Genomic DNA, 27,656 nt, shown 5'->3' with positions numbered 1-27,656 from the left:
TTCTTAAATATAAACATCTAGAACCCTTTCAATAATGAAATACAGTTCAGCGTATTTGAGCACAGTATTGCTAAATAAGGTTCTGTCATTTTAATAATCAAAAATAAATCTTCTCAGCTGAAATACTGTATCAATATTTCTAAAATATATGCAAGCTATATACAAATACAAAACTATATTACAAAACTTTTAATTACAGTCAGAATCATCTAAATATTTTGCATTAGTCTGTATGCTCAGACAAGAGTTCTGTTTCTAAAAGGACTGCAATAGCAGCAGATGCAGCTTTTCAGATTCCCCAGGCTGAGGTAATGCCCACTTCTTCTTTACATATTGAATGTCTATCAGTCCAGACTCTTTGGCCAGTGCAATTCCTAGCAGACCAGTTGTTTTTTCTGGTTCTCCCAGTACAGCCATAGTCACAACACTGAAATCAAAAGAGGGTTGTTTTTTAATCAAGGTAAAATGAATAGAAATTTTTTGTTGTTTTTCTTTCCCTTCAAACATTTAACAGATCACTTATAATTAACTGACTCCTTTCTTCTACTTATTGCCATATTGTAAACTTCATCCCTATTGTTCTAGCATGTTAGTTAGCTTTTCAGAAGATGACCAGTTGCAACTACTTAATGCAAGTACACTTGGACAGAAAATTCTTCCACTGTTTCACAGCTTCCATAACCATCACTGCTTGCATCATTACTTTACAATTGTTTCAAGCTTGTGAAGGTGAACAGGTATAGTGAGACCACCCCGACACTAGTCTTGGTGAACACAAATAATCAAAAACATCCTTGTTTTATTTGTGACAATAAACACAATATATTGCTTTATATTGGTAAATATATTATATATAACCACTGAAAAATAATCTCCAAGTGTTCCGATCTTGACTGTTTTAAAGATTGAGCCTGGCTCAGCAAAGCTACTTTGGAACTTGAAGAGTCCACTGACTTTAGTGGGAACAAAGTGGGACAGCTGCTGTCCCACTATAACACTGTATCTGATTTTAATAACACTATATTGGACTATATCATGTAAAGTAATAGGTAAAAACTGTAAAAAAATATTCAACTTGCTATAAGGTCTCTTTCCACAGCTGAAGCAGTTTAAAAAACAAACAAAACACAACATACAAAACACATACACTTAGAAAAGCAATTCTTATGGAAGTTTGAAATTGAGCAAGACCCCACAAACCCTGCTCAGAAGACAGATAATATCAAAATTTTATTGAAGAAAAAATAAAAAGTCTAGTGCACTTACTTATCTGATGGAATAGCCTGCTTCGCCACAGGCAACAAATCATTTTCCAGAAGGTCCCAAATATAAATATTAGATGAGGCATCCAGGACAAAGAACACAGCAGGTCTGGTTAAAGCCCACTGCAGGGCAATAACTGGCTGCCCATTTGTGCTGTCATTCCACTGCATGAGGGGATACTCTGATGTCATTTGGTGCAATCTGATACTTCCATCAGAACAGCCAACCTGGAGATACCACAATCAAAAATAAAATATTGCCTGGGAAAGAAACAAACCAAGCAGGACAAAGAAGACAAACCTATTCTTGCAAACACCAGGCATACAAATAAAACAAATTGCATGATTCAAGTGACATATGTCTGTATTTCAGTCTATCCAGTTCTGATTTAAATGTGCTTGGCCAAACCTGAACACACCTGAGCACGCACAGGATGGATACGCTGCTGACCAGGCAGACTCTGTCAGGTTGTTTCAGTAAATTTCAGTAATTTCAGTAAAAACAAAGAATAAGTTATAAAAGTACTGGCTAAAGCAAGGTGGCCATGCATTTCTAGGAGCCAAAGGCACCTTCTTTCCAAGCAAAGTTCAGATACCAGGACACAATATTTGTTTGTCAACCTGCCTGACAGATCTGAATTAGTAAAATAAACCACTTATCACATGCAGCTAAATATTTTACATTGCAAATCTTTTCTCAGTAAGTAATTAATTTAATGAGAAGTTTAATTTAAAGCTTTTTTAAAATGCTTTCATACCAGAAAGAGTGGCTTTCCAAAAGGGGAGAAATCTATTGCATTGATGCTTACTGATCTTAGCCCACTCTGTTGGGGTCTGAAGAGCTTTGGAGGAACTTTTAAATTGTGTCTTGTACCATGGCCTACCAGGCCCTGTGAATAATATGAAGAAAGCAACAAAAGAAACCATTATGCACTATTACAGTAAAAAAGTCAAACAATTTGCACAGCTGCTGCCTTGAAAAATTCCTTAATAGCAAACAAATTAAATTTTAATAACAGCCTCAAGTTACAAATTTTATATACAGTGTACTGCTAAAAATTCAAGTAAATGTGACAGCCTTCAAAACCAGAAAATAAACCGTGAAATTAATTTCAAATATTACTCACGATGTTTGTTCCAACAATGAAATGATTAGGATTAGAAGAAAGAAACTTAATTGACAGTGTTTGTGGCATTCTCTGGCATATATCCTTTGGGAAAACGCTGGGAAAAACAGAAAAATACATAAGTAGAAGATGATCTAAATATATAGGAACTTGCCTCCTGAAGTTGTATATTACTGAAGCTCTTGTTCAAAAATGTCTATGAACATCTCTAGAAAAAAACATGCATTAAAACATTAGAAACTTTTTAATATAATGTTATATCTCCCATAACAGTAGCTTAACAAGACACAGAAAAAATAGCTTTGAGAGATACACATGTAAAAGCTAAAAGCCATGATTTTCTTACCTCTTATTCAATTCTGTAGTAGAACTATGCACTAACTTCACTTTCCCTCCAGGAATTAAACCTAAAATTACAAAAAATATTTTTAAATAAAAAAAGACCTAACTACAGCTGATTTAAACACTTTGTAGTACCAAAAAAAACCCCAAGAACCCATAAAGCTAATCATAAACTATCTACATATAGACAGATAGGTTTATGACAGTTCATAAACTAAGAAAAAAATGAAACTTTATGTTTAGATTGTTTCTTAAAGATAATAGTTTATATGTAAAGATCTTGCATAGTTTAGAATAATTTACTTCAAAAATCAAATCTAAAAACATGTGATCTTGTGACAGTCATCAAAGAAAAAAGATAAGATTCTGTTTAAAAGTAAAGCCTACAGAATATGAACTCAATTATCTATTTATACATATATAAAAATATAAATATGTATTTTTTAATTTTATTTTATATTTTAAAAGTTTGTTAAGTAAATAATAACATAAGTAATTCCAATTCTTAAAACCTTAGAAGCAAAGATGAATGCTGGCAACAGTACAATTGTATCCAACATATTGTTTTGAAATGTACCTCTGCACAGAAATAAATACCCAGTTGTAGCAGCTTTATATAGCCACACAATGCATACGATTTTATAAGTGACAAAATTGATCAAAACTTTTACTATTCAACACAAAACATCACTTCAGTGTTTGTATATGTATTTTAAAACACATGAGCATTTTCATTACTGCCTTTCTCTTTTAATAAAATACGTCAGTCTAAATTTGTTCAAAGAACATGAAATATATATATATTTTTTAATTCAGATAACTTAAAATGAATGGACTTTGCTTAGGCTTTTATGGAATCTTTCATCTCACAGCAAATTAAATAACTTCCCCAAAAGAGACCTGACACAATAATTATCGAAATGGAGATGAAAGTGTTATAAAATCTTTGCTTAAAGTTAAAGAAAGAACAGAAGGACTCAAGAACTTAAGAACCTCATAATCCTTGAAAAAGTTGTCTGCAGTACAGAAAGTTGCTTTAACATTCTAAGAAATGTGACTGCCTGTGGCGGCAACTGCCAATATGGAATTAGCAGGTGAAATTCAGAAACTAGTGAAGACTTGACACATGATGCCTGACCTATAATGCAAAACGTGTCCTATTCAGAAATAGTCTTTATGTCAATAATTATGCCTTTATCTGAACTACTTGTCATTGACGACCCTTCTTTCTGAGTAACTTCATGATCACAGAACTCGTGCACGTAATTCTATCTCATGTTCAATACTTACCTAAATCGGTCTGTGAACCAGCTAAATCAACTTTTTGCAATTCAACAACAACCTGAAAAGTCAATATTCAACATTAATACACAACAAATACTTACCAATTTTTTCCTTTTTTTTTTTTTGGTTTACCAAATATTTACCAAAAACAAATATTTTAAGAACATATGAAATAACTCTGAATAAATGTTTAGATAGATAAGTCTAACATTCCAATGATTACAGGTATATTCTCCATCCTTTTCAACCACATGCAATGCTAACATAGTTTCAAATATCTGTGGATATTCTCTGCTGTGTTGTAAGGCAGAAAATGAGAAATTGCCTCCTATGCTTAATCAGTAGCAGACATCAGTTGAAGAAAAAAAGAAATCCTGTGCTTTTCACTGCGCTTTCAAGAACTGGGAGGGACAGGTCACTGGGCCTGAATCAGTTGCTACTGAAGTTACTTAGAGTTTTCAGGAACTATCTCAAACAAGATCAACTCAGACAGACACAACTGGATCACTATATGAGACAAAGCTGTATGAGAGAAAGACTGAAAACCTCTGGTACAAAGAAAACATTTCAGTGAAACCAAAAGATCAACAGACCTGGAGCTTACTTACTCAGTATGTTTTAGAAAGAGTAATTTTATCCATAGATTTCTACATTTCACCTCTTGAACATTTATTTGATATTAATTATAAATGAGACTTCCCACACACATTCAGCACAGTCTCTGATACGACTGTGATTCAAATAAAATAGAGTAGGTAGAAGAAAAGGATCTAGATTCATTATCCAATTACTAGACACATGTGAACATACCCCTATGAAGCAGAACTGCTGATCCTGCTGATCCCATGTCTATGTGAATTCATGCACCTGTTTAACAATTTAACGTCTTGGCATTAGGGAGAAAGGTTAAGGATTTTGACCAGAATTCCAGTAGTGTTGCTGTACTTTTCAGGAAGGCAATTCTCATCCCCCTCAAAAAAAAGAAGTGTGTTGCTATATTCGAAAAAGTGTATTATCGTTACAACACATGATGCTCTCTCCTTTTTCACATATATATATATATATATATATATATATATATATAAAAATAAAACTCACCCACATATTGAGGATTCCATTTTCATCCATTGAAGCTATCTGGCATGGACAGGCTGACATTTCTGCAGGAAGAAGGTAGCAATTTATATTTATACACTACCTTCATCTTAAAAGATATTCCTTTAAATCCTCAAACCATTTTAAACCTTTTCCAGACTAATACATTCTGTGAAGCTTTTGTGTTCCCCTCAGTAGCAAAAAAAAAAAAAAAAAAAAAAAAAGGACTAACTCTGCCCATGAAGAAAAAGGCATGAAACTAATATATTCTGCTTGCCTTACCAAAGCATCTCTTTCTGCATCTTTTAAAATATTTGGATTCTGCATGCAATTGGGAACAGTATAGTGCAACTAGATTAAAACTTGTAAAATCTGCATTGTGCAGCACAATTCCTAGGCCTGTTAGGGATTTTAAGGTGAAAATCTGAAAATAGGATTAATATACCATGCTACCTGAGAATTTTGAGGAATGAGGATTAAAGTTGCTTTGCAAAAGTTGGTCATAAAAAAATGTAACAACTAGTGCAGGAACAACTGCAAAGTACAGTCATGTATTATTTGTGTTACCAGTCCACTGAGAGCTTTCGGGGGGATATTGTAGAAGCACTGAGACCATCTCAAAATAAGTTATAACCCCAAAACTTCTTTTAACCACAGACTAAAAAGAAGTGGTGTTAAAAAATTACAAAAAGCACATGCCCACATCTGGGGCAAAACCACACTGAATGAACATGACAATAATGAAACCAGAAAAATCAACATGGATGTTGCATTTAATCATTTGTATTTTCTACAGAGAACGTAAAAAGGCAGAAGGTAATTATGAATTGGAATATGGCTAGGATATATCCTTTACTAGATGTCTAAAGAATGAATCAGATTTACTGATCATTTAAAGAACAGTTTACGTACCCTCCTGATAAGAAAGGCTTGAGAGCCTGTAATTCTGCTCAGCGTAGAGAGAGGTTGAGACAGGTTCCACTGCTAGTATAGGAGAGGAGTGGTTTACTGAGTTTAGAACTCCATCTGCAATTAACGATAATTAAAGATAAGCGCTGTATTATTTTCAACAACAAAACCCTAATCATTTTTAGGTATAAACCTAAAGTACGATGGAAACCTAGAAGTACGATGATTACAAAGAAAGAATGACAAATAATGAGCATCATGAAGATGCATTTTGTAAAAGTCTCAAATACAATAGTGCAAAATGTTTCCTAAATGAACAACAACAAAAAACGTCAGGTAGATCAATGTTTCACCGTTTGTTTTTGCCTTGGTAATAGGCAAAAAGACACATTGACTTCCATCAGATTCATAAAACTGATGATACACCAACCCAACTGATACGCCAAGCTTGATACACCAAGCCAACTGCAGAATCAAATAGTTTGTATTAATCTGTCTTTTAGATGAACTTCAGTAACTTCTGAAATTTGTCACCCACAGATTACAGAAGTTTACAAAAGTCTACATTATTTTGATCGTATACTACGTCATCAGAAGTATAGAAAAGAAGAAACGATGTCAATAAAATGTAAAAAGGTGAAAGTAGTTCAACTAAAAAGCACTTTTGAAAAGTAAATTTTCTCTCAATATTTATGCAAAACTAATATAGTCCATCTCTAAACTAGGAAGTACTATGGAGCGACTACCACACTTTTTGCTGTTCTACTTCTTGTCCCATTAGGAACCTGGAAGGAACATTCTGTGACTCCCAAATGGTCCTAATGCCAGAGGTCTTGCTCCTGTGGCAAGCTAGATGAAAGCACATATCCGGATCTTGCTTCCAACATGAGAGACATTTCTAGAGATACCGAACCAAGCAGCTCGTGGGCCCCGAAGCTCAGACACAGCTTCAAAATTCCTTCAACAAAAGACTACAAGTAAATCGATGGAAGTCAGAATTCCACTTACTGTACTATTTGAACCACCTGATACTTGGATTTCATATCCCACCTTAATTGTCACACTACACACTACTACTAACTTATCTGCTACTTGCTTCTGGGTTCTGGAATCCCCGGAAGTATTCATATACTCTGTACTGACAATATCATAAAAAGATACTCAGAAATATGCAAGAAATTCCTAAGATTTTACACCGCTACAATAAAAATTGATGTATTAATGAGCAATAAATGAACACAATTTTAGATATCTGGATAGAATCCAGAAGTGATAAAGTTACACAGGCTGGATTTTCAGAAGTGGGTAAGGATGACATTCAAGATGAAGATTAGCACAAGCAGATGCCTCTGCATGAGCTAGTTTTCCCTGATCTTTACAGTGAACTAAACCTAATCAATACAATCAGTTCAAGTGATCATCTACAGATATCTACATTAGGGAGTTGAACAGGTCCCCAGTTCTCACAGAGCTGCATTCCACTGACTCTAACAGAGCTTATATAGGTACGTGCTTAGATATGTATCTCAAATATATGCACAACCCTAGGTTTAGGGGGCACAATTTGCAAACTGAATCCATCCTCTAAATGGCTGTGAGTTTTATGGTCTTAAATTCTCTCTGTCTTTTGAAATTCCTCCATCTTAATAACTGGGTTAGATGTAAATCAAAAAGAAATGCAAATTATATTAAGACAGGTAACATGACTGAAATTGATTACACTAATGACTGCAGATGAGGTTATGGCTGAATTTTTATTATTAAAATGCTCCTTACAGTCTGCATCTGATCTATTCTCACTGCATCTCCATTCTCACTGCTTGGTGTATATTTTACATTGATCCGTATTCCTTTGTGGTCATTACTGATAGGCAACTTCTACTAGAATAAATATAATTTCTGATGAGGCTAAACTAGACTGTTGAGAAACAAATCTCTTAGCAGAATATGTAGTGGACAATTGTATTGCCTATGAGACAACAAATTAAAATGTGCAGGTACTGACCAGTGGAAAATGTTGGAAGTCTAAATGTCCATTCAGTTCCACTGAACGTCACGTGTGGGTGCATTCGTGAGTCTTCTCGAAGATCCCACATCAGCAACGAACCATCTGCTGTTCCAGCAAACACTAGGGTTGTTTTACTGGGACTAAGGCAACAACTTAGCACCTGTTAAGCCAGGAAAAATTGACACCATTAAAATTAAGAAATAAAATGGTAACTTGAAGTATGTTAATTCTTCCTTGTGATACAAAACCAGAAAAACTTGATTACAGAATTTGGCTACAGAAGGACAACTTATGTAAAATGGAGGTAGGGCAGAAAATTTCCAGTAGATACCCCCTCTCTTTCTGAAAGAATTGCTGTATTGATTATAACTACTGATGCAAAGCCGAAAGGGGTAACTCAACACCAATTGCTGCAAGACAGAAAACCAAAATATACATAATAAAGTCATTTATTCAATAGGCAATAACACAATGTTATTAAACCATACCTCCGAGTCACATATTAAAACTTTCTGAGGACTGGACGGCTGCCAGACATTCCAGACACATATGATGCTCTTTCTGTCCAGTAAGGCAACACCTGCCCCCTCAGGTAATCCATGAGCAGAAAGTAGCATCTGCCTCTGAACTTGAGACACGTACAGACAGGATATTTTTCGGTCTAAATCACACATAATAAAGGAAAAAAAAAAAAAGGAAAAAATGAAGAAAAAAGGAAAGTTCACTATAGTTGAAAAAGACTAATAAGCTGCTACAGCAAGAATAAAAGAAGCTAACAGGTAACTATGAAGAAATTATCTATTAACAGTGGATTGCTTTTGATGCTATATCGGAAAAGAGGAGGGACTGGACAAGGAGTACAAAAAAATGAAAGGATGTAGGAAGCAAAAAGGAACAAAGTCAGAAAGTTAACAGGGATCTGGGCATAAGCAAGCCAATCAAAGAGTTTAATCTGATATAAACATATTACTAAAAATAAGTTAAGTCTCAAACAGGAAACAGAGCACAGGCCAGGCTACAGAATCAACGTACACATTCTTCTGCTTCATCATACGTGTCCAAGCTAGAAAAATCATTTTTATCATGTTGTGATAGGTCTTCTTACCTATCAGAGACATTTTAATTTTGCTTTTCTTTTCATTTGAACTTTTACTGTTTCTGAGGGGAAGATACAGTTCAAATATATCAGGCTCTCTCTCCTAGTGCAGTAAACTGGCTTTATTTGTACATTGGGGCCTACTGCCAGCAAAAGGAGTCTAAATGAAATGTTACCCCTTGGGATGGGCCTTCATCAACAGATCAAGAAAACAGGCCCAGGACATTCCTGTAGCATGGCGATCACTCCAATGCAACGATGCTCTGCTCTACCCTGTGTGAAACCTATCTGCACAGAGCCACAGCAAGACTAGAGGAATAAAAAGAAGTAAGCTTTACATTATCTTCGAATCCTGAAATGTCTGCTTGCAATTCAGCCACAATAAAGAGCCTGGCACTTTGCATAAGGAAGAAGAATTCACACTGTATGCTAAAAGGTGTATAATAAAGTCCCCTTACCATGGAGGAACGGCTGGTTAGTATTTAACTGGAAACAGCTGTCACTAATAGACAGACTGGTTTGTCGAGATCTTAGTTTCCACCTGGGTTGTGTTGCAACTCGATCCTCCTCTAGCAAAACAGCGATCACCTTTCAAACATAATTATATTTACAAAAATAAAAGGGTCATTTTATCTTTCAGTTTTGCTACTTGTAGCTTGCAAAAACACATGGCTGAATTCAATAAATTTTATCAACTCTCTTGCTAATTTTATATCTTTGCAAGCAGGGCTTAACACTGCTGTAAAATTTGCACAGCTCCAATTCCATTCTTTTGCAGAGATGAATCTCACTGATAATGCGTATTATTTAAGTCATTTATTTAAATTAGTCAGAACAAGTACTGGAAGTGATCTACCACTCTGTATACTTAGGTATACAACTCCCATAGGATATTAAGTACAAAAGTGTACCTGGCAGGCAGACCGGAGAAAATTTGCTAGTCTTTGTGAATCAATTTTAGGTGTTTGAGTACTATTCACCAACATCTCCTGGCTGTTTATAGGACCTAGGAAAAACAAAAAACAAAACCAAATTTGAGGCTTCAAAAAGGAATCAAGTTAATGCAGATATACGTTGCAGCTAATAAGGCTGCAAGAACAATGTAATTTTTAAGTACAATGAGGACAAATTAACTTTCCTTCAGCAGTAATAATGATACTTCAAAACAAGATCTGTGGGGAATCCTATCTCCCGCCAAGAGAAACAGCAGAGCACAGAACTCTTTCCTTGCCCATCCATCAGGGGATGGGATCAAATCAGAGGATTCAGAGTGTCTCCAGTAGGTTGTGACTGGCACAACTTGTCCTATTTCAAATCTTGACAATAAGAGGGTTCAAAAGAGAAAGTCTATGTGCAGACATGACTATGATTAAATTGTTCTTCACCTCCAGACACAATGGCACTTTCCCCTGGATGCTGTGTCCATTTCTCCAGTGTCTCAACTTCCTCAGTCTGAATGTCTCTCTCAATATTATCCTCGTTATATTGAACATAAGCCTAAAATAGAAAGATAACATATGGGTAACGCAGCTAAGAATGACAGAACATAATTTAATAGGGATTAAATATTAAATAATTAATTGAAGAGCTCAACCTCTTCTGTTTGGGAATTCACATCCAAAGAAATTGACACAAAAGGTGTAGCCATTTTGGGCATTTATAGTTAACTATATTTTGTCCAGAAGTGCTAAACATACTGCAAAAATACAGACAATCTTATATTGTGCACAGTTGCTAAGCCCAGCATTTCTGCAACAGTGAGCCACAAAGTTGCAGAAAGCCCATTACAAAACTAGGAAGAAACACAAGAGACAGCTCTCCTGTAACTGAGGGAGGAGGAATATGGTCTGTCTGACCAAAAAGATGTGATATATTGCTTTATGGTTATTAAGGGTAACAGAGGTAAAATTAATTTATTACTTTACTGTCCTGTTAGTCTCGGTAACTTTGGTTTGTAAGGAAAATTATTTTCTAAAACAAGAATTAGCATTTCCAAGATTTAAATGTTACTAGAAATGGTTATCTACCTGTTTCATGTTCATTCTACCAAAATTCCTGATATACATGTCATATTCATTTACAGGAGGCAAATCCAGTAATGTAAAACTAACTGAGAAGTCCAGATCAATTAGTTGGAGAAGTTCTGAACTTCGTTTTCTGTAAAAAGTATTAGAAAAAAGAAGTACAAAAAGTAGTTAACACCAAGTATATGGTATTCTAAAAGACAGACTACCTAATATTGCACAGTACTACAGATTTAACAATACATTGACTCATACAGACTATAACTGCACCAAAATTAAATCATAGATAAATATATATTGGTAGAAATATATATAATAGTGCTGAGTTCTCATTTAATGTGACAGAGATAAACCATATAATTTTTCCATTTCAAATATGATCATTATATAGACAAGCCCAAATCTTCAGAAGCCTGAGAACACCTTGCCAAACTACTCTAAAGCTCTCCCACGAGATAACAGATGAACATTAAATTCTTCCTGCACTTACGATGATTGCTAATACTCCTGAAGTCATTTTATTATACAAGTTACATTAACTATGGGTGCATTGTACTTTACAAGGATAAACTATAACAGGCTTGTTTCTGTTACATTTATTCAAATGGGTTTTGAGCGACCTGCTAAGCTACCTTCACCGGTAATAAATTGCCTTTAGCTTATACATCTTTAGATGCAAAAGGAAAACAAACAAAATAACAGTACTGTTAAAACATATTTTAAGCATATACATGAAATTAATTTCTTGTTCACGTAGCTTTGTTTGTGAGAAAAGATGAAAGAGTTGAGGTTGGCAAAAATTAAAAGGAATGAGGTAAAGTTAGAAGCCATAAATAAGTAAGGCAGGTAAGTTATTTTCTGTCATTCCAGAAACAGAAAGATTTGGCAGCTAACAGAAAAAGAGTTTCAGGTATCTCAAAGTGTGCGATGTGACCATCTTGTTTTAAACAAAATAAAAATGTGGCTGGAAAAATATATAGTATACATCTACTCTGAGAACTTATTTTCATTCAGTGTAGCTTGCGTCTACTAGACCAGTAGCTGAAGTCTTCTGGACCTATCATTTGGGGAAAGAGATCACTGTTCATATCCATAGAGATCTAATTCAAACTCACAGAAGTTGCTTCCTAGCTACAAGAGCAAAATTTCCAGCTTACCGAGACATTACAACAAATTCTTAAATTAATTAGCCTCAGTATTAACAATACTGCTGATTCCAAAGTGTCACTATTCATTTACAGAATGCTTTCAGTTTATCTACCCATAGCAACATATTATTACAGCCTTAAATTTCCCTAACTCTTTCTTTTTCTACAAAAAAAGGCTAGATATTTTGACAGATTTATATAGACAGAATATAAAATTATACACATAGCTACTTATCTATACACTCTATATACATTTTCATGAAAGTTATTTGAACTAGATCTAATGGCTGGACTCATTTGACTGGCCTTTAGTTTTCTAAGGCTCTGTGATAAGCAGAGTGGCACGCATTTTAGAAGCCAGTTCTTCAGAGAGATGCCTTCCTGATGTTCTTCCTCCCTACACTTTCCAGAGAGATGAACTCACATAAAATTTAGGCATTTAAACTGAGGCAAGAAGAATTACAAAGTCTAGTCAAAGCTCTTCTATGAGAGGACTATTCACCAACATATGTACAAAGCAATGGAATCTTCTCCTATCAGTAAAATTTACTATTCTTGCTTTGTGTCCAATTGATGTAACAGAAAATTGGAGATATATATTGAGACTTACATAAATTACCTAAATCTGCAGCTCCTGGTAAATTCCACTAGACACAGGCACCAATTCGATTCTTTAATATGAAGCTGTCTTAGATGTCTCAATTTTACATCAGTAATAACATGTTTTTATACCAACTGGTGCTATTCCCAAAATAGCATATTCCATTTTGGCAACAGTATGTACTGTATAGAGCCTTGATTATTTAGAAATTACAGTTGTGCAGAGCTCTAAGTGTAACTAAAAGGCTTGCTAGAAGGTAATATCTAATTCAGTGATTGAAGAATCATACAGAGACATGACCACATAGCTTACTCTGTCATGAACGGTTACAGATAAACTGATACAGAGACACATTTCTACTATAAAATTTTAAAAGCTGCAAGTTTATATACTTCACATATCTCAGATTTCAGGAGAAGGTATCTTACATGATGAATTGCTCTTTTGTGTATGTGATTTAAAAGACACTTACTTTTGCTTACTAACCATGCTTTGGCTAATCTGTCGCTGGTTTGCCATTCCAAAGTCCATGAATATTCCACTAAAAGAGCTTCTGGCAGGAGGATATTGCCTTTCTGTAATATTATAAAAAGTTGTGTTGTAATTCACACTTTATACCGCATTAAAAAGTAAAGCAGCAAGTATAAGAAGCAACAGATTCATTACCACACGGCTGCTAAATGCTACTAGCCTGCATGGTACATAACTTGTAGCACAAGACCCATAAAATAAGCTTCTTAACTTACTAATAGAATCATTAAGGTTGGAAGGGACCTTTAGAGTTAAGATGATCGAGTCCAACCCCCCTGCCCAAGCAGGGTTACCTAGAGCATGTGAAACAGGGGGTTCCAAGAGGGTTTTGAAGATCTCCAGAGAAGGAGATTCTACAACTTCTCTTGGCAACCTGTTCCAGTGGCCAAGCTTTTACTCTTATTATGCTCCTATATCAGAGAGTTAGATATGAATGAGTTCTTCAATTTTTAGTTAGAAGACTTTGATCCAATTTCTTCCTCCTTAAAACTGTCAGCCCTTTTCTTCTTCTGCCATTAGTAGGTCTCTGGTTTCCCTGGATGGAGTACACCACTCCACAAGCAATTTTAAATCAGAGCAAATTCACCCAGACTAAGAGCTGATGGTGCACGCTACACCTCTGCGCAGGAACTGGTCACTACAGCTGCTGGAGAAACTTCTCAACAGAAGTGAAGCTAATACCCTTGGAAGAATATGCAAAACAGAAAATTGTTGCTTTAAAAGCAACACTTTGTGGGCTGACTACAACATCCGATGTCATCTTGATTTTACACTTCGCCCTGGCTAGGCTGTAACCAACTGACTTTAGGAGCTATTTCCCAGTCAGAATTGACGGTGTTTTACCTCCTCAGAGGAAGATTGTCCTCCTTAGGTAATTCTACTTTTGAAAATCTAAACATTATTATAAGAACAGTCAATAACCACTTTAAACAAAATGAAAACAACTTTGTTAAAAGAGATGGTTGGGTAATTTACAATAAATAAATAAATGCTCTAACTCATAATTTAAAAAAATGCTTTTATATTAGAATTCTGTATTGTCCATTAGATTGATACCGTTTATTGGACTCTGGTATTGATTCTGTATTGTCTATCAGAAAAATAAAACAAGAAAAGCATAAATTTTCTGCAAGAAAAAAATCCATATTACAATATATTGTACATTTACAATATTTTGATTCTCAAACAAAAGCACTTAAAAGTTCTTCTGTCCTTACTTGGGAGACAAACTTTAATAACAGTGCATTTCAAAGACTAAAAAAGCCTATTCAGTTCAGCACAACAACCTGAAAGCTGCAAGTCAAGTTAAACTCCAAGGACCTTGCTGGCTCAATTAGGAATCCTATGGTCTCTGTAAAGACTTGCAGAAACTCTGTTGTTTTTCCACAACTGTGCTCTACACTAGAGTGTGGAGTGCAGAGCAAAAAGCTGTATAAAATTCTACCGCACCGTGATCCTGTACTGTCATTCACATGAGTGGATTGCGCAAATCAGAGAGCTGCAGGCAGTTAAATTCATAGATCTGGCACACACAGAAGTCAGATCAAGTGTCTATAAAACTGCAATTTTATAGTCACTTTTCAGGAAAAAAAAAAAAAAAGGAAAAAAAGTTACATAACATTTTAAAATTAACATGGAACTACAAATTTAAACAGTGTCTGTACTTTTTTCACCTTCTTGACCTAAGCTGTGGCTTCAATCATACTTCAAGGAAAAAGGCCAACATGCAACACAGGAAAACCCAAACTGTTTTAGCACTCCATCTTTCAAAATCCAGATCCCCCACCTTCCTCTTACCCAAAATAAGACATTAAATGTTAATCTGTAAATTTTTATACTTCACATTTTAAATGATTACTAATGTCTCTGAATCATTCTTTAGCTATGTGGAGGTTACAGTACTTACTCACAACTTAAAGTGACTCATTCAGAATACCAGACCTTTGCCTTATGGGAGACTTTTAGAAAAAGTAGCCTGTTTACTCCTGAGTTTTATGAGTTACTCATACATTTAATAGAAAAGGCCAGTGCCTAGTCACATACCCATGATTGGCTGTTTGTCTTCATTTTTCATTTCCTTTGGCAGAGAAGTAAAAATTCTATCATTTTCTGCATTAATTGCTTTTTGAATTTCTGCAATTTCTGATGTTTGGGAAACAGAAATCTCTCTTAGCTTTTCTTTTTCAATTATTTCTTCACTGCTATTTCCTTCGTCGTCATCATCATCACCATCAAAATCATCCTCATAATCCTTTAAGAGGAGAAGACTTATAATAAGTAATAAACATGAATTATGTATCTTTTATTTTCCAACATGTTATCAAGATATTATAAAATTAATTTCCCATGAAATTCTTGTACAGATGGTTACCATTTCCCTGACTGAAAAGCTTTTTTTAAAAAAAAAATAAAAAAAAAACTATTTGATATAAAGGGGAAAAAAATTAATAATTTTAATCCAGAAAAGACAATCCCACAATTTTTTTACTCACTATCTCCCCAAAATCCATTAAAAAATATCCTAAAGTAGGATTTATATGTATAAAGAGAGGAAATGGTGATGGTCAGTAGAATACATATGTCAGACATATAAAAGTATTTATCTGCTAGTTTGGAGTTAAGGTAGCTTTTTACTGCAGATACAAATTTATCTAGATTCCAAACCATCTGTTTGCACAACCATGGTTAGGGATATGTTTTATAATTCCTTGGAGCATAGTTTGGACTATGCATCTCATGCTAAGGTAAAAATCTAATACAAATGATATAAGCAAGCCTTAAAAGTGCTTCTCTCCACTGAGCACAAGGGATAGCACAGTGACTAGCTAAGCTGGGAACACTGTACCTAGGAGAAGTGGAGATGAAATCTGTCTTGGTTGAAAAAAAGATCACAATGTGATTAGTTTGGGTAGCAATGAAAGCACATTTAGTGCCTTGCCATTTCATTTTAGACAAAATTCCAGGCCAATTATCAAAACACATTAAAAAACACAGGATGCTACCTGATTTTTTTTTTATTTCAGTGACTACAATGGAAATTATTTCAAAAAGACAATTTTTTGCTTATACTTACTTCAAAATCATCTTCATAATTTGTTGAAAAGTTATCAAACCCTGTATCTGAATTATAGCTGTGGGTATCTTTTATTTCCTAAGAGAGTAAAACAGATTAAGCTACTATAAAATCTCATCAAAATTAAACCTTTATCTGCCAAATATTGAAATGCATGCATTTATTATTATTTAAACAACTGTATTTCTCAGAAATATGCAAAAATAGTTTAGAATATAAGTAGATAAACATTATGTATTAACAAGTGCCAATTATCTATATAAAAGAATAATATAAGAACACAAAATAGAACTTTTTGTGGGAACACCAATTGCCTGTCCAACAGTATTTTTATTGGAAAAGAAAAAAACATTAAAAAATGCTGTGTTCCTACAATTCCAACAGTATACAGTAGTTTTCACAATGTGATAACAAGAACATAAGACTGTTCTACTTTTTAGAAGATCAAGATTTTTAGGGGATAGAGAAAGAACAATCTGAATATGAGTTGATCTAGGATGACTGTTCAGCACAGTGGTAAGAGCTGGGCAAATCAAGTCTAAGAACACACTGAAAAGCTACTTTTTTTCCAGAAACAGAAGTATTAATGCCATGCACTACAGAAGGCACTGATGACACTTCACATTCAAGACTATAATTGATTCTGGCAACATATGTCTGAGAAAAATTAAAGGAAACTGAAACAAAGGGTCAACTGTTACAATGAGGAGAGAAATGAAGAAACTGACTTGAATAGCTCAACGAAACTAAGTCAAAAGCAGCTATATATGCTCTCTGCAAGCTCATTGGGGAGGAAAAAAAAAACTAAATGATTATTTGAGCTAAAAGGCAGCACGGAAGCAAGACTAATGAAGGCATCTTGGAAATTAGAAGCAGGTTTCTAACTCTAATCATCAAAATGTACAGATTCTAGAACAGATTTGGAAAAAAAAAGCCAGGTTTTAATAGGATTTTATATGTTTTTGAGAGATCTATAACGTACATAGCAAAAAACACTGAAAAAGATATCTTCAGTAAGCAGTTGATCAGACTACTTTCTCCCAGACCAGGCCCATAATCCTGTAATATTTCAAAATATAATTTGGATTTTGGGAAATGGTTACAAATTGTTCAAAATAAGGTAAAAATATGCAAAAGCACTTCATGGTAAAGTTGGGCTATATCTACACAAACTGGCCCAGATCAACACAGGCCAATACACTTTGTACTACAGACTGAAATGTGCTGAAAATGTGTGTTTGCATCTGTCCATTTGAACATATAAAGACACGTTCCTCTTTCTTATGGCTTTAAGAAGCATATATGAATTACATAATTAGGTGTATTTTACTTAGCTTACACTACAATTTATTTGCCTGACAGCTGTTTGTAGAAATAAATGATATATTGCAAACACATTTAGATGATTTGCTACGTATAAGTCTAGACTCTTCACACTTACTGAGAATTCTTTTTTTAAGTGAAGATGATATTGAAAGTAAATAAAGTTGAGTTTATTACATGCTTAGCAAATTTATAAATAATACATTATAATATGCAAAACTAAACAGTTTTACCACTTGTCTATTGTCCTCTTTTTCTTTTCCATTGTTTTTTCCTTTATCTTTTACACTCCTATGAAGAAAATATAACATTTTTTAATCAAAGGAAGCATTGTGTTTAGGGGGAAATAAAGACCTATTTTTTCTCGAAAAGGAAAGAAAGAGTTGAAATGTTCCCAAATGAAATATTTTTACAAGTACATTTATTGTCTTATACAAGTCTGTTTATGATATAAAATGACAACCAACCAGCAAAGTGATTAATAAGCTGAGAATTACAAATTGTCAATACAATATCCATGCCACATCAAATCTGAAGAAATGAGAAAAAATAACTACTAATCCCACGCATTTTCTAGTTTTATTAACATCTGCAGCCAGCCAAAGACTGAGATTGGGTTGGTGTAATGGGCTCCAAAGCTGTACATGATAGACTGACTTTTAATTCTGGTTCTTCCTTCATGGGTTTTACTCATGAGGACAGTACAACCAAGCTCAGAGAGCACGGTAGAAAACCAAAAGCCAGCTCTGCCCCCTAACAACTTATTTCATTTCTTAAGCAGAGAATAAGACTTCAAGAAAAGAATGTTCTGACTTCATAAGCAAGAAAATCTTCATATATACTGCTGAGGGAACTGACAAAACAAACAAAGAACAGTAGAAGTAAAATCTGGCTGATTTCTCATGCACCTGATCAAAATAATTCAACATTAATGATAACTTGAGGCCGAAATAAGGTTTTGGGACTGACAAATCTGATGGTCAAATATTTCTGCTAAGTGATTTGGTGCTGAGTTTTCTTTATTAACAGGTGTTGTACAACATATGTTTACTTTAAATGTATGAACTTACCTTACGTGCTGATGGCTTGTCTCTCTCTCCTGCTGCTGGCTCCTCTCCTGTTTTCTGTGTTCCCTGCTCTGTAAAAGAAGCCACAACATTCCTGTATCAAAAATACTGGGAGGAAATTCCATCTATTAATTAACATTAGAATAATCTCCTACCAAAACAGCTATGGTAGGCAAAGAAAGTAAACACGAGTAACAGATATGTAACATGTAAGATGAGCTAGTCCTGAAAATATTAAATACCTGTGACTGAAGATTGGCTATGTCCCTTTCTACACTGCATTTCTCAGAGGAAAGAGAAATAATCTTGTATCTTTTCCTCTATTTAACCCTTATAATGCTCAAGAACCAGAGTGAAATCTGTCTCTTTTTGTAAAATCATGTCAGACTAGTAACACACAAGTAACAACTGCCAGAAAATACTCGAGCCCCTAAGAAATTGCTTGTCCACACTTAATACTACTAGTCCTGTATCAGAGAACAAAGGAGATCTTAACACCATGGACTGCAGCGTTCCACGCCAGATGGTCCCAGTGCCAGATAACAAGCTTCAGGCACTTTTAATTCACAAGATATGATTTGATTCAATTATAGAACATAAAGGTTTGTCTAAGTGCTCAGTTGCTGGCTCAAGATAAAATTGCTTTTCCCTATCCATGAACACCAGAAAAAGAAATGGAATTCTGCAAGAGAAGCGTCCACAAAGATGCATATATTCCAGAGCAGCTACTTCTGTAAATTTCCAAGGAATATAAACCTTAAGCAAACTGTTCTTAGTCTTTTGAATTCAGTTACAGAAAGGTAACATCTGTATGGACTTCTAGCTTAATCTCCACTTCAGAATCTAAGTAAGAAATTCAATATCATGACACAAAGAACTTAGCAAAAATACGTTTCTAACACATAGACAAGTTTCTAATTAAGACATCAAGGGTGGAATCAGCTCTGGGTTATGATACTAAAATACAGTTGTGACATTTTAATCTACCACATTAGTCTGAAATTTAATTAAAAACAATTAAAAAAACTAAAAAACCTTACAATCCTAGTATTTTGATTGTTTACCTTAATAATGTATGGATAAACATTAGTTGTTACAGTAAGTTATAAGTTATTACTTTTACATCTTAGGAGAACTAACCCCAAGATCATACTTCTTTCTTTCACTTTCTTCACTTCTTACTTTTTCATTTGTTTCTGCTGGTTGTCTTTCCCTGTCTCCACGGGAAGATCCTTCTTTAGATCTCTTTGATTTATGTTTTTCATCTTCATTTTCAAACAGTTTATGACTTCTCTCTTTTAAAAGACTCTCTTTTCCTGGTCGAAGAGAATGTTCTTTTTTTCCTCTGTGTCTCTTTCCTGTCTCTTTATCTGTCCCTTCATCTTTCTGTAACTTGTGTCCATGTTCACTCGCTTCAGCTTTGTGTAGTAAATATTTGCCAGTGCTATTTTTGGTATCATCACCCTGAAGAAGGGGGAAAAAAAATTCTCAAAATCCATTTTATCTTGGAAATTCATCATTCCAATGGTCAAAAAATTGATAGGTATCTTAGGTTCCTAAACTATCTAGCAGCAAGATCTTCCATTCCAATTTTTAATCACATATGATGACTCAGCATGTTTCAAATTACCACAACACTTGGAATTATGATAGAAGTCTGGGACACCACATATTTTACTAGAGAAAATTGTTTGAATTTGGTATTCTTCAAGCAATTTTAATTATTTACTGGGTACTCTATCACAAAACAGGATGCATACTTACAACTACCTTTCTAATCAAGACATTTGCTGTACAAAGCAATCTTGAATGAACATGAATTAAGCATCTCCTTGAGACAGAATGATAGAATAGTTCAAATATATCTTGCTGTCATGTGTCCCATACACTGGTAAGAAATTTAGCCTAAGTATATTTTGGATTGCTTGGGAACTGAAGCCTGATTGAATTTCTCCATTATTTTACCATTTTAATTTTCCCTTATGAGCCATTTAATTCCTTTTTCTTCTTTTACCTTCCTTCCTGCATGTCTTCTTTCTTGACCGTCACCTCTTGTTCTCTCTTCTTCTAGAAAATATATGTATAAATTAATAACAGCTTATATTACAATCAAACTCTGTACATAATCAACAGCATGTAGAAAGTAACACTTCAGTGACATAGACTTTTTTCATAAGAATTCTGTCTTGAATCTTATTTAATAAAATATTTACGAACATTATACAATTTATCATTTTTCTATGGTCTGGATTTATTGAAAATAATTAACAAAATATCGTAAGATTCAGTGAAAATAAACTTCCAAAACTGATTATTCCTGTTTCTTTCCTGACTATCTCTGCTCTTGATTGCTTTATGTAATGATAAGGGTAGTGATACATGCTATTAACTTCAACAATCACCCTGCAACTTTGTTTGCAATTCATACAGATCCCTCAGTAGAAAATGTCTCCGCAGGAAGATAATCACAGAAACACAGAATGCTTGAGGCTGGAAGGGAACTCTACAGATCATCTAGTCTAACCCCCCTGCTCCAGCAGGGGCACATGGCACAGGGTGGTATCCAGGTGGGTTTGAAGATCTCCAGAGAAGGAGACTCCACAGCCTCTCTGGGCAGCCTGTGCCAGGGCTCTGTCACCCTCACGGGAAAGAAGTTCTTCCTCACATGGAGATTAAAATACCTCTTCTGTTCACAGCTAAAGCCCCTTCAGCTTAACAGAAGACAGATCATCTCTTTGAAGAGAGGAGAATTAAGAAAAACTGGGCATGTCATGGCCTCTTTAGGGGAAGAAAAAAGCAGTATCAAAATATCATAAAAGCACTAAAATAAAACTAGATTACGGTGAGATTTTCCAAAGACACAAGTTGCAGCATACACTCAAATTCACTTGTCTTGGTATCCTCCGTATAGCTGGGATATGGCTTCAGAATATTTCTGTCTAAACATCAAAGGAAATATTTCCATGTAAAAAATCAATGCAAAACAACTTACCAAAATGATGCCTGCTTCCTCTTCTTCTGTGATGTTCTTTCTCTCTTCCCTCAAATGATTTCAGCTTATTTTGCACAAGTATTTGTTTTAGCTCATGACTCCTATGCTTTTTATATACGTCGCTCTCATGGTCTTTATCTTTTCTTATACTGTACTTTTCCTTCTCCAGACTTGATGCTCCAACCTTATCCTTGTAGCTCTCTCTGTCCCGTTCTCTGCGGTGTTCTTTTCCCCTCTCTCTCTGTTTTTCCCTGTCTCTTTCACTGGATTTAAATCTCTCTCTCTCTCTTGCTCTTTCTTTGCTCTTCCCTCTGTCTTTATGATCATATTTATGAGCATCTGCATCGAAAACATCCTTCTCCCTTTGCAGTTTCTTTTCCCGGTGCTTTTTGTCTTCATTTTGATTATCTGACAATGATGTCTGAAGTATAAAGAATAATCTATTAGAATTCAGTAATCTATTTTGATACAGCATATTTATGTGAAGAGATCCATTACTGGACTGTTAACTATGAATTTTATTTTCTGAACTGTACTAAAGTGCTGATACATCTACAGACTTAATTTATATCTAAAATCACTAAAAGTATGTTGGTTTTAGTAAAAAGAACTAATAAGTGAGATTCAAAAGCTGCATTTTTAATGTATTTGAAAAAAAGAAATTACCGTGCAATCTTGCGTTATGTTTGTGGTCTTTGTGTTGCCTTTAGAATAGATTAGCTTTTACTTCAAGAAGCAAAAGAGAAGCAGGATACAGCACATAGAAGTTGGGGGAAAAAAACGGTCTAGCTCCAATGAGGCTGCTACTCTCTTAATTTTGTTTAAGTCATAAGAGATTGCACTCAAACCTTCCCAAAGCAAAAAGTAACATGTTCACTGATTTCACTACATCGACAAGTTTGGCTATTTGTCTAAAGCACAATAAACAGGACTTCATTATTATTATACCCTTTCAGAAACGTGAATTAAACTTTAGACATCTGTTTCACAGAAATGAAAGCCCAAACTTCTGACGTCACTTCTGTTGACATCAAAACTTTTAAGCTCTGATGTTACTGCTTTATATTACGTGGAAATAAAAAATGTTATTGAAAGAAAGAAAAAAAAAACACAAAGCTCTTATCCTGCAGCATTGCTGATAAAGCAATGGGCAGCTAGAGAGAAAAACTGACAAAATCTAGAAAACAGATGAATAAGCAGGATGCCTGCAAATTATCAAAGGAGTAATGAAGATCTGCACAAGGCACAGAAAGAGAGATGGACATAATGGAAAACAGTTTTTAAATATATATAGCATGAAATGAATATATAGCAATGTTACCGACAAAAGCATACATGCAAATTTGGCACGTAACATAACTAACCAGGTTAAAGAACATGGCAAGCACAACAGATGATGCTAACAAATATAGCAATGTGTCATGTATGTACATATATGAGAGAGTAAGCGAATAAAAAAGAGAGTCATAACTTGGATTTGTGTGGCCAGCAGATCAGAGCCTGTACTGCGCTGTGTAATCACCAATATGGTGGTACTTTGTCGATCAACCTAAGAAATCTGTATGTTAATTTTATGCTGACCTATGTACCTAGACTAGACTGAATGGGCCAGTCTCCTAATATACTTGGATTAGATAGATTTCAGAACTGTCAGCTGTGGCAAGGAATTTAACAGCTAATAGATAAACCTGCATCTTTGAAGATGAACAGTGACAATGTTGGAAAAGTCTGGAGTACCACCAATCAACCCACTCTGTTTACCATGTCAATGAATTCCACCGTTTTACAATAAATTACTATCAAAATTAATAAAAATAAAATTACCCTAAGATGCTTCTTAAGCTCTTCCGTTTTCCAAGTATCTTCTTTAGTTCTTCTCTAGAACAGAAAAGTCAGAAAGCCAATTAAAAATGAATTTGTAGTGAGAAAAAAATCACTTGACAAATAGTTTTTACAAGGAAAGGATCCAGGTATATACGGTAAATACCATTCAACTTTGCTATGTGAACATTAATTTCATTTAGTCTTAATGTATGTACTTACAGTGTTCAAGATCTAACTGGCCCTGGAAGAGACCCGAAGTTCAGACTTCTACTGGAATATCCAGCTCTGCTCACACATGGTCAGCAGCTCTGAGGCAGTGCCTGGGGCAGATGAGAGCAGAGCCCTTCAAGGGAAGCTCCAAACTCTCTGGTCCCCCAGTGACTGTCACTCAATCATATTACAGACAGAGCAGGTCTGCACACTCCTGGCAAGCGCAGGATCCTAGAAGAGATCACTTTGGAAAGGACCTAGCAATGTCTTGCAATGTAGCCTCCTGCTCCGATCAGATCTCACCTCAAACGAGCTCCAACCTGGGGTTACTCAGGCGAGTTTTTAGTATCTCTATGGTTGGACATTCCATGATCAATGGGACATTCCATGGAGTAACCCATCCCAGGGCTTGGAAACATTCATTGATTTTCCTAGTTAAATAGTCAGTTAAGGAGGTTATGCTCCTTCTATCCTCATTTGCAAAATCATTCACATTATCTGAGACTACTAAAGAATTTTAACACATTGAATACATCTAACTACTTCAGCAAAGGATAATGATAATATTCAAAGCAGTAAGACCAGTTCACATATACTCACAAATTTTAGGCTTGGTTGACTTGCTAAAGATTTACAAAATCATTGCTAGCGAATATTTGAAAGATCAGCTGCACTGGTAGGAAAGAATAAACATATGGTGCCCTTTTTGTTAATTCATAATATGGAAACAGCATTTAAAAGCATGTTTTAGCTTTTTAATTATTCTTTACCGAAAAAAATGGTCTTTTCAAACTTAGGTTTTTATAGAAGATTATAATGGACTGATGGATGCTGGAGGAAGTTGATTCTAAGTACCAAGAAGCTAAATTCACAAATTCACATTAATAAAAACAAAACAAACAAACAAACAAAAAAAAAGATCTTTAGGATGGAAGTTTTGTTCTCTTCTGATTTTTAAAAAAGTGAGAAAAAGTTCTCCTCTGCAGAACTCTAGAGAAGAAACTAAAAACAAAGATGGCAAGTTTTCTGAGTGAAGTTTTGTCTAACTTTTTTAACAAAGTCTACCTAGCTCCCCTACAGACCTTGCGTGGGAGTGTTCAGTGGAAAGCAAGTGTAACAAGGTACAAACAAGAAGACAAAAGAGAAAATTAGACAAACAGAAAAGAGAAACCTTTTATAGTGCTTAAAGAAACTTAGTGCCTTTGAAATCACTGTCATCCTAGTTACTGTGAGAAACTAGGAAATGCCATGAGTCATTTCAAAAAACACACAAAAAATAAATATTTAAAATTAAACTTAGAAATTATCTCCAACTCAATTCCAAATTAATCAAAAAATAAAGAATAAAACTAAATTTAAACTAAATAATTACTACTGTGGAGCTACCAAGCTTTCCAAGAGGGTGAGATCACTGCTCTGCAGGAAGCTGCTGACTAAATTTTTAAAATCTGAATTTTTGAAGTGATTAATCACCTTTTGAAATCTGAAGGTTCTTAATTCAATTTAGTACAGTTTTTTTTTTTTGGATATGCCAGGCCCATTATCATCTAATCCATAATTAAAAAGCAGGTGTGAGAACTTGAGTTCTGCAAGTTCCAATCTCCTCTAGGAGATGAAATCACTTTAACTCAGACAAAACTTAATTTGTTTAACGCCTCCATTAAACTGTTTAATACAGTTAAATATGTATTATTATTTAATACATAATTATGTCTTGATAATCTTTTCCCACATAAAAGGACACAGAAGGACAGAGTAGTGCTAGTATAATTAAAAAATGTAATTAAAGGTTATATACCTGCATTTTTACTGAACTTCAATTTCCATTCAAAAGCAATCATAGCACAACAATTAAAATATTAATCAGCATTTTCTCAAACAATTCATATATTAAGAATCTGAATAAGCATAAGACAAAACACAAACCTGCTTGAGCAATTTTACAGCTTACCTTTGTAGTTTGCACAAATAAAGAGCATAGAGCCTACAAGGGTCTTCAAATTAACATATATTAACAATAACCAACAAATCAGGGTGTTTTGTTTTGCTTAGAGAAGTAAAAAGTAGAGATGTAAGCAAATTAAAAAAAAATCTAAGTTGTTTACTTGTCTGCTGCACTGTATTTTCTGTTCATTGAGATGGTCACGTAAATTTGATCACAAAAAAGTGACATTGACATTCACCCCACAGCAGTATTAAAATTTGCTGTGAAGTGATTCCATAGTTTTGTTTTTCTAAGAACACACGAGAACTGATGTTAACACGTTGATCTACTTGAGGGACAGTTATTTTGCAGCACTATGAACTTTCCACAGACCAAGACGCGGGCAAAATGCTGAACCTCGAGTAAATAAAGAAATAAGGGACAACCACGGGAGGGGCCATCGTTAAAGACGCGGATGAACCGCAGGGGAACCAGCGCCCTGAAGGAGGCCTCGGCGGCGAGGCCTACACCGGGCCGGGCCGGGCCGCTCCCGGGGCCTGGGCCGCCCCCGCCGTCCCCCCGCCCCTCACCTTGTCGCTCTCCATGGCGGCGCGGGGGCGGGAGCCGGGCGGGCGGGTCGCTACGCGCGGGCCCCGCCGGGCGCCATTTCCCGCCGCCGCGGAGCGGAGCGGCCGCGTCCGAAGCGCCTAGCAACGGGCGGACAGGGCGGGCAGCCGCTCGCCGAGCAATGGATCAGCTTCAGCGGCGGCTCTGGCTCCGCCCCGGGAAAGGGAGTTACGCGCTGCCGCCGCAAAGGCTCCCGGGCGCGGGCAGGCCGGCCCGGTTGTGTCCGTCCGGCTCGGCTCGGCACGGCTCGGCTCGGCTCGGCACGGCACGGCACGGCACGGCTCTGTCTCCCCGGCCGTGCTTGGGATGAGCGCCGTCCTGGGCCTCCCCCAGGCGCCCTTTGACGCACTTTATTCCCCTCCGAGTCGCCGTTGACTTTGCGCAGGCCGAGGGTGCCACGAAACCTTAGCAGTAGCTGCGGATGCCCTGCTGGGAAACGAGCTGTCACCAACACACGGCTCTTAGGGAGAAAAGCAAAGGATAACAGGGCATAGCCTGACTGGAGCTGTTCGTGCTTGCCTGCCCTGGACCCAGACGTAGGCTCGCTGTGGAAAGTGAAGCGTTAGTTCCCCCGTCCCAAAGGCGGGAGCCATTTCCACAGCGCGGAGCGCGTGGCAGCCGCCCAGGCGTGCGCGGAGGAGGCCCGCAGTGACCGGGGATGCCCCGCGGGGAAGGTGTGCGCCCTTCGCGGCTGGTTCATGTGCCGCACAACTCCAGCGGCCGAGGGAAAACTCTCTGCAGTTCGTGTTTCTTGCCTTTTTTTTGTTTCTTTATTTTTTCACAGAACCACAGAATGGTTGAGGTTGGACGGGGTCTCTGGAGATCATCTAGTCCAACCCCTCTGATTTTTTCTGTTTATCAGTAAACATAAGCTAATATTTGACTGTATAACAGGGGAACTAAGTATACTGCTTGTGTTCAATACTAATGTTAGTAAAAAAAAATGACCAATCGGGAGATAAAAAAGGTAATAGAGAAGTCCTTTTGGCATTTGAGAAACAATCTTGTGACAGTTCAACAGGAGTTGCATTACGACATAAAATAGTATAAAAATTGCCTCACTGTGCAGAACATGAAGCTTTTATGTAGCAAAAAAGCATAGGGAAATTAAAACAATTCGTGAGTTTTTTTTTTTTTAAGAACCATTAACTGTAAGTTATCTTTAAGGGTATAATTACATCCACTAAAT

At 35.8% G+C, this 27,656-nt stretch overlaps 1 protein-coding gene across 3 annotated transcripts; it reads right to left on the bottom strand.

Annotated features, from left to right (window-relative positions):
• Positions 1–64: 64 nt before the first annotated feature.
• Positions 65–26,460, bottom strand: DYNC2I1 (dynein 2 intermediate chain 1). 3 transcript variants are annotated; one of them, XM_088521067.1, is made up of 24 exons: positions 26,431–26,460; positions 23,707–23,760; positions 21,883–22,303; positions 20,905–20,957; positions 20,031–20,354; positions 18,894–18,961; positions 18,057–18,114; positions 16,501–16,578; positions 15,471–15,678; positions 13,369–13,471; positions 11,151–11,280; positions 10,509–10,620; positions 10,035–10,129; positions 9,582–9,711; positions 8,516–8,688; positions 8,025–8,187; positions 6,023–6,136; positions 5,114–5,175; positions 4,022–4,073; positions 2,736–2,796; positions 2,390–2,486; positions 2,021–2,152; positions 1,267–1,490; positions 65–427 (listed from the first exon to the last, which is right to left on the bottom strand). In XM_088521067.1, exons 1-24 carry the CDS (start codon positions 26,443–26,445, stop codon positions 256–258), a joined length of 3,099 nt encoding a protein of 1,032 aa, XP_088377193.1. In that variant the 5' UTR covers positions 26,446–26,460; the 3' UTR covers positions 65–255. The 3 variants fall into 3 exon arrangements, with proteins under 3 accessions (XP_088377193.1, XP_088377208.1, XP_088377201.1); XM_088521082.1 differs by having other exon boundaries at positions 15,471–15,669; XM_088521075.1 differs by having other exon boundaries at positions 20,905–20,954.
• Positions 26,461–27,656: the final 1,196 nt, after the last annotated feature.

The sequence above is a fragment of the Tinamus guttatus genome, unplaced genomic scaffold (assembly GCF_059628265.1).
Source record: "Tinamus guttatus ecotype Peru unplaced genomic scaffold, ASM5962826v1 Tinamus_guttatus_pri_ptg000006l, whole genome shotgun sequence".
Taxonomy (NCBI): domain Eukaryota; kingdom Metazoa; phylum Chordata; class Aves; order Tinamiformes; family Tinamidae; genus Tinamus; species Tinamus guttatus.
The sequence above is the reverse complement of the archived record's forward strand: the minus strand, read 5'-3'. Positions and strand labels throughout refer to the sequence as shown.